The following is an 8,389-nucleotide window of genomic DNA, read 5'->3' as shown; positions in this document are numbered from 1 at the left end:
CTCCTGCTCGAAAATATATATATTTTTTTTAAGAAAATAAATAATAGAAGATGCTGAGTTACACAGAACAGTTAGGTTTGTTTGTTTCTAAGCTTAAAAATTTTAACATCAAGTTTGTTGCAAATTTCAAACTCATTATAAGCTCACACTGACAATAGTACTTTGACATGCATCAAGTGCAAGTTGGGTAAATAACAAAGGTGCTACTGATATCAAGGGCATATGTTTCATTAGTATGACCACTCACTGTTCCAACTTCCTTTTATTGAAAATTATTGTTATCAAATCTTAAACCAAAACTATGTTATTTACAATTCAAGGCAGTACAACACACAGATCTCATTCAACAATCTGTATTCCTGAAGAAAAAAAATATTGAATTGTTGCTTCAATCCCTGGGTTGGGAAGATCCCCTGGAGAAGGAAATGCAAATCCACTCCAGTATTCTTGCCTGGAGAATCTCATGGACAGAGGAGCCTGGTGGGCTACAGTCTATAGGGTTGCAAAGAGTTCGACATGACTGAAGCGACTTAGCACCACATGGCAAATGTTGTTTTAGAGTATTTCTATTGGCTTTTCTGACCCAATGTGTTTTTAAAAACAAAAACCATTACAAATTTAATATCTTCTTTGGTAATGAAGCCTGTGAATATCTGATTTGCCTACACAATTTGTCAAAGGTGCCAATAAAATAGAAATCCCTGTGATTTTACATGACTTTTAAAAATACATAGATTCCATTTTTAAGTACAAGGAAACAGTTCATTTATTATCTCTGTATCTAGACCTGAGTACAGGCATGTCATATAATAGATGCTCATATGACTGGCTAATACTTTGTTATTAACTTTGATAGAAATACAAACACTATACAGGATTTGAGGAACTGAAAGTTTTATAAGGCACACTGGTCCTCCAGGAACATACTATATCTGCTCACTCACTTATTCACTTTGTGCAAGCCTATGTCTCCAAGCACTCTTTTAGGTTCTAGAAATATATATATATAAAAGTTGGCTTTTAGGGCACAGGAAACCTCTGAAAAGGTTCTTTGTTGTTTTGCTGTTATTTTTAACATTCAGGTGAAATACAGGTAACATAAAACTGACCATATTGAAGAACAAATGATATTCAACACACTTACAAATTCATACAGCCACCACTTCTGTCTGGTTCCAGAACATTTTCATCATACCTGAAGAAGATCCCATGCCTAATTTGCTGTTTCTATGAATTTATACATTCTGGGTATTACAGTAAATTGAATCATGCATCATGTGACCTTTTGTGTCTATTTTCTTTCACTTAACATGTTTTTGAGATTCATCCACACGGTCAGGCTAATCAACACTTCTTTCCCCTTACAGCCAAAAAATATTCCATTACATAGATATACTACATGCTTGCTTATTTGAGTGCCATTTGGGCTGTTTCCACCTTTTGGCTATTGTGAATAGTGTGCTATTTTGAATATTCCTGTACAGAAGTATTTCTTAAGTATCTATCTATTTTCAGTTCTTCTGGGTATATAACTTAAGAGTGGAATTGCTGAGTCACATGGTAATTGTTTAACTGAGGAACCACCAAACTGTTTTCCATGGCAGCTGCATTATTTTACATTCCCCTGTCCCGACCCTCTGCCAAAAATAAGACGCACAAGGGTTTCAATTCCTGCCCATCCTTGCCAAACTTGCTTTCTGGTTTCTAACTATCATAGTGGGTATAAAGTTGGGATCTAACTATGGTTTTGATTTCCATTTTCCTAATGATGCTCAGTGTATGTTTGTGTGTTTGTTAGACATTTGTGTGTCTTCTCAGGAGAAATGGTGGTTCAAGTCCTTTGCTGATATTTTAATTAGGTTTTTTGGCATTTTGTTTTCAACCTATAAGAATTCTTTGTATATTCTGGCTACTAGACCCTAATGAGATGTGATTTGCAAATATTTTCTCCAATTCTGTAATTTTTTTTCCTTTTATGAAAGTATTATTTGCATGAAAATCCTTTTTAAAAAAAAATTTCTTGAAGTCCAAATTGCTTTTTTTTTTTCCTGTTGTTGGTGTTTCTGGTGTCATATCTAAAAATCCATTGCCAAATCCTATGTCATGAATCTTTATTCTTATGTTTTTTTCCTATAGGTTTTGTAGTGTTAGTTCTTATAGGTTTTTGATCCATTTAAATTTTATATATGGTGTAAGGTAAGGGTGTCCCATTTTTGCATGTGGCTATCCAGTTCTCCCAAAACCAGTGGCTGAAGAGACTATTATTTTTCTATCAAATGGTCTAGGTACCCCTGATGAAACTCAACTGGACTACAGATGAACAGGTTTATTGCTAGACTCTCAAATCTATTTCTTTGGTCTGTATGTCTGTCCTTATGTAGGTACCACATTATTTTAATTTAGCTTTGTAGTAGTATGGAATTGGGAACTGTGAATCCTCCAACTTTATTATTTTTTTTCAAGATTATTTTGCTATGTTGGATCCCTTCCATTTCCATGTGTTTTTCAGGACTGGCCTTTTCATTTCTGCAGGAAGGACTTGGGATTTTGATAGGGACTGCATTAAATCTGTAGACTGTTGCCATTCAACATTATTAAGTCTTAGAATCAGAGGGGATGACCATGGGATGTCTTTCCACTTAAGTGTTCTTTCAACAGTGTTTTGTAATTTTTAGTTTTCAGATCTTTCAACTCTGCTTTTAGAAATTTTAGTCTCTATTACTTAGTCTAACAAATGGCTTATCAATTTTCTTGATATTTTCAAAGAATCAATTTTGGTTTGATTTTCTGTTTTTCTATTCTTTTTAAAAAATCTAAAATATCTATTGTTTCCTTCCTTCTGATACTTTTGGGTATATTCACTCATTTTCTAGTTTTTTAAAGTTGGGTTATGAACTTAGATCTTTCTTCACTTCTTAAAAAAATATATATATATATATAAATGTACAGTTATAAATTTCTGAGCACTGCTTGGAGTATGCTGCATTTTCATTTGCCTCGTGGTATTTTCTAATTTCTCTTGTGATTTCTTCTTTGACCCATTGGTTATTTAAGAATGTATTGTCACTGGAGAGTTTTACATATGGAAGTCATAAGCATGGTATGATTTATGAATTAGCGAGAATATATTGGCTGCTAAGTAAATAAGAGGCTGTAAATTACAAGGCAAGTATGAATGCTGGGAAGCTATTTAGGAGGCTGTTGAAACTGTCCATATAAGAAATGATGCTGAGACTGTCAAAGGTAGTGACAGTGGAAGTGACAAAGTATGTATATTTGTAGAACATCTTTTGGTAGTAAAATCTACAGGACTTGTTGATCAATTAACTGGCCAAAGAAAAATAGGCAATCAGGAATTACTCCTAGGTTTTGGCTTGTCTAGTTAGGTGGATAAAAGTGACATTTACTGAGATGGAAGAACAGGTTTATGTTTTTTTTCCCCCTTTGGTGGTGAGAGAGACTGCTGAGAAAGCAAGAGTTGGAGAATTGAGATGTTTATTAAAACTGTCAGTAAAACAGTATATGATGTTGTTTAGTTGCTCAGTCATGTCCAACACTTTGAGACACTATGGACTGCAGCCCACCAGGCTCCTCTGTCCGTGGAATTTTTAGGCAAGAATACTGTAATGAGTTGTCATTTCCTCCTCCAGGGGATCTTCCTGACCCAGGGATTGAACTCACATCCCCTGCATTAGCAGGCAGATTCTTTACCACTAAACCGCCACGTAAGCCCTAAAACAATGTATATAACACACTAATGTCCAAAGTAAAGGTCAGAATGTTTCTACATTTAGAAGTTATGGTTATTAATTGGTACCAGATAAAAACACCTAAGGAGAAAGTTTAGATTGAAGAAAAGTAATAATATGGAGCTCATTCCTAGTCTTAAGAGGTAAAAGGGAAGTTAGGAATAAGATAAGAAAGAGTGGAAAATCTGTGTCAGCCAAGGGTTTTTAACCACGGAATGGCACTGAGAAGCTAAGATGACAGAGGTAAGGTTTGGTAAAATTACTGGTGATTTTGATAAAAGCTGTTTCAGTGAAATTAGAGATAGAAGCTGGACTCTATGAGGGATGGTAAGGAGCAAGTAAGAAGTACGAATTGAGATAGTAACTAGAGAAAACTCTCTTGCTATGCTCTGTGTAAAGCTAGGTTGAGAATTACATATGAAGGGCAGCAGTTAAAAAGGAACGTGATGTTAAAGTCCATTTTAAAAAAATGTTTTTAAATAAGCGTGGGCTATACACACCAATAGGGAGAAGTCAAAGACAACAGGATTCAGAGTACTTCCAGGTGATTAGACTGTCCTGAAATAATGAGGGTTATCTGCTGTTGAAATGTGTGAGAAATCAGAAATGGCAGTATTGATGCAGGTAACATATTAGATTTTAGGGAGAAGAGATGAGGAAAGTATGAGGTAAGGCCATACCCTAAAAGGTAAAGAGGTACTGATATACAATAATGCTCTGGAAATGTGGTAAAGGCAATTAAACAGGGCAGGATAAGGATTGCTGAGCAATGCAATATAGCCATTTGAAATATGTGGTCATTGAAACATGTATAATATCATATATGAAACGAGTCGCCAGTCCAGGTTCGAAGCACGATACTGGATGCTTGGGGCTGGTGCACTGGGACGACCCAGAGGGATGGTATGAGGAGGGAGGAGGGTTCAGGATGGGGAACACATGTATACCTCTGGCGGATTCATTTTGATATATGGCAAAGCCAATACAATATTGTAAATTTAAAAAATAAAAAAGCAAGCCAAAAAAAAAAGAAATATAATTAAGGTTTAAATTTATGACCACATATTTGTTTTTCTCAAGTGATGTTCAAGTTGTGGAATGAAGGGTTTGAACTAGTACATAAAAAGCTGAGGAAAGGTGAGAGGGTGAGAGTACTGTCTAGGACTAAGGACTCTAAAATCGGTAAGGCAAGGAAGGAAGGACAAGAGGGTTAACAAGCATAGCAGACAGTAGTGGAGTAAACAGCCTGGGACTACTCTAGAAAGCAGGGTGGGATGATTAACATCTGAAGTGAGATTCAGGGCACAACTACTGATAATGACAAGGTCAAAGCAGAATGGTTTATTAAAGAGCTGGGAGAAAGCGGGCACCTGGGGGGGATTACACATACAAAACAGTATGGGAATCAGCATGGGTTTAGAGGTCTTGGAAGTCTGGCCAAGGGGTGGAGATAAAAAAGTATGTGTGCCATAATGGATTAATTTTGAAGTCTCATGGGGGAACACAGAGTTACAACTCCTGAGTTGTTTTAATGCAGATTTGTCACTGTTTCCTGAAGTAGAATTTCTGCTATGCTATCAATAAATCTTAGCTGATGCTAACAGTGGAATAAAGCTATGATGCAAAGGTTTTTTTTTTTTTTGCTTATTTAGACTAAGAACCCACTTTTACCACTGCACTTAAATAATGGTAAAGTGAGATGGTATGATGGTATACTTCAGATGTCTGACTGGAGGATATTCAAAAAAAATTAGAATAACTGTATAACATGCAAGTTACAGCATTTATTTCAACTTTATTACACAATTAAAGCAAACTATGTATTCATTTTCATATATTAATCTAGCAAAATATTACAGTGAACCCTAGGGCTTAAAAAGTACTTGTCAAAACAGCCTGCTTGAGTTAATAATATGTGTACCTAGAATTAAAATGATAACTCTGTTAGGCTATTTAGTGCCTTCTAATACAATGGAGCCATAGCTGAATAAATACTCTCTCCAACAGTATGCTGAAAGTACTGCTGTACACTCAGGTAAGCATTTTAAATCGGACTTCGTCCCCTTCTATGCATCACTAAATTTTATTATTTGAACCATGTTCTAAACTAGTAAATTTTAACAATACTTTATATATTTAGTTCAAACTGTTTGCATTTAAAATATATTTTATATGATAGATTTTAATAACTAGTTGTATGAGTATAGTTAACTTGGTAATATTTGTCTCATGTAAATATTACTATAAAAGTAAGCCAATTCCTTCTACTGATTGGTTTCCCAAAGCTTTCTGAAAAAAGTATTGCACAGACAAAAGGCTTCGGGGCTAAGTCATGTTATGGTGATTACAGGTTCTTTCTTATCCAGCAGAGGACAGACAGTTCTTTGAATTTAGAGGGTTCTACAGAGGTACTCTTGCTTGGGTAGCATGTCTTTTCTTTATAGAGCTACTCTGGTATTTCGTAAGCTAAACAGGAATAATTGGATAAAACTTGTTGAGAACAACTAGACATCAAACACTGTTTCTCTCATGAGCCATGAATAATGACCTCAGTCCTCTGCGTACAGTGAGAAGCTCCTCTTCTTGCTGTGGCCAAGAAAAAAAAAAAATCACTTTGAACAGTGATTCACTGTAAAACTATCATCCTATCCAATCCCCTAAGGGCTGTTCCTAGGTATCTACAGAACTATATGCTTATTACTGATATTTTAGATATATATTTAGATGATCAACTGAGAGATCAATTTTAAACCCCAAATCAATGAAATTTTTTACTTCCTTTAAATATTAAATCCACAGTCTAGAAAAGAACTTCAACAAGGATCAGTCTAGTTAGTTAGCTTATGTGCTTCCAGCTAAACTGGCTTAGTAACAACTATCGTCTTAGCCTCTACTATCAGCATACTGAGGTTCTATTAAAATTTAATCAAAGTATATTAAAATATCCTGTAGTATACACAGAAATGCCTCTATCTCTGAGGAACCACCAAAGGCATGTTTCCCTGGACAGCACCTTTAGACACCTTCCCTGTTCCCCACCCTGGTGAGCTCTTCCCCCAGAATCCAGTTGCTTGTCTACTAGACCTCTGCAAAATCAGCTAATTTTATCCTCAAATATAGTACATGAAAATTCTTTCTTGCTCTGCCTGACACCCCTTCTCCTTCAGAAGACACAGCAAGACTGCTGTGGTGCACTTTGCTTAGATACATACAAAGAAATAATTATTCTAGCTTCCTTTTAAATTGCTCTTTCTTTTAAGGAGACACTCATTTAAAATCACCCCTATTTTCTACTATAAATTTGCTCCCATTTTAAAGAACTAAAAGAACCCCCGTGGTTTCAATCCAAAAAGAAAAGACCTGTGGAAGAATTTCTCATTTAAACACATAAAAGCATGACTGATCATTCCATTTGAAAAACCCAAACTAGATATTGATTTACCATTTCCTTAAGAAGTCTGTCTTGCAGCATTTTCATGTTTTCTTTCATCAAACACATCTGTGAATAAATAATTTCTTCCATGGAATTTACTTAGTTCACAGCAAAAAGTTGGACTAACCAATATTGAGAGATTACATACAAAAATACAGAATTTATACCTGAGATGTAACAATATTTTCTTCACAAGCAGTGCTGTAGAAGACATTCTTGTCCAATGAAGCTTTTAAAATGTGAAGTCTAAAATAATGAAAGTTACCTGTGCATTTACTTTGGTATTTAACAAATTAAATTACTATAATATAGTATATATAATTTTAATTTTTTGACCAAAAAGTCTTGTTATATATTCTAATCATTAAGAATGTCATACTGACCTCTGTTGTTCACGTTTTTGATAGGCACTGAACTGCTGGAATACCTTTTCCCGAAAGTCCTAAATTTAAAAGTACAAAACTAGTTATACTGTAGTTATGACTAAAAATTTAAACAGTAGAATTTACTATATTTATTTCTAATTTAAAAAACAACCTGGCTATATGCTAAGAATATTGCAGATGTCATAAACTCTTTCAGACTTTATCCCTGTAAAAGGTAGTCATAAACTTTATATATATATGTGTATTTACTAAAGTACAGTTGATTTACAATGTTTCAGATATATATATAGCAAAGTGATTTTAGTTACACATGCATACATGTATTTTTTCAGATTCTTTTCCATTTAAGTTATTTCAAGATATTGAATATACTTGGCTGTATAGGTCGTTGTTCTTTTACCATTTTATATATAGTAGTATGTACGTTAATCCCCCTTGATCATAAACTTAAGTCTGTATTTTTAGTGTATGTACATGAAACTAACTAAAAATCTAGGATAAAACTAAATTATGTCCTAAAAAACAAAAACCTTTATGGTATAGTCTAAAAGTAGAAGGTTAATAGAAGTTTTCCTGAGTGCAGCTCTTTAAAAATGAGGTTTTACAATTATTTTTAAACTCTTATAAGCACAAACCACAAATTCCTTCTCCAAATCTTTTAAATACTGTGAATCTTTCTCAAAATTCTCTAGCTCCTCTATGATGATGAATTGGAACTTGTCAAGTTTTTTGATCCTATTAAAGAAAGAAAATGAGATTTTTTAAAAAAATGATAGCACTCAGAATACAAAGCACTTAGGATATTTCAGAAGGGATTTTTA

General features: G+C 34.3%; 1 protein-coding gene across 19 annotated transcripts in view; it reads right to left on the bottom strand.

Moving 5' to 3' along the window:
- Positions 1 to 5,513: 5,513 nt before the first annotated feature.
- SYCP2 (synaptonemal complex protein 2) overlaps positions 5,514 to 8,389 on the bottom strand; it is a 79,764-nt gene continuing 76,888 nt past the window's right edge. For all 19 annotated transcript variants that reach the window (XM_055544535.1, XM_055544541.1, XM_055544547.1 and 16 more), the window contains 5 exons: positions 8,204 to 8,303; positions 7,566 to 7,624; positions 7,350 to 7,428; positions 7,192 to 7,248; positions 5,514 to 6,335 (listed from right to left, as the gene is read on the bottom strand). In XM_055544535.1, the coding sequence (XP_055400510.1) occupies positions 6,261 to 6,335; positions 7,192 to 7,248; positions 7,350 to 7,428; positions 7,566 to 7,624; positions 8,204 to 8,303 (370 nt within the window). In that variant the 3' untranslated portion in view covers positions 5,514 to 6,260. The remainder of the gene's footprint in view (positions 6,336 to 7,191; positions 7,249 to 7,349; positions 7,429 to 7,565; positions 7,625 to 8,203; positions 8,304 to 8,389) is intronic.

Source organism: Bubalus kerabau, chromosome 13 (genome assembly GCF_029407905.1).
Source record: "Bubalus kerabau isolate K-KA32 ecotype Philippines breed swamp buffalo chromosome 13, PCC_UOA_SB_1v2, whole genome shotgun sequence".
Classification (NCBI taxonomy): Eukaryota; Metazoa; Chordata; class Mammalia; order Artiodactyla; family Bovidae; genus Bubalus; species Bubalus kerabau.
This window is presented reverse-complemented; position numbering and strand designations above follow the sequence as displayed.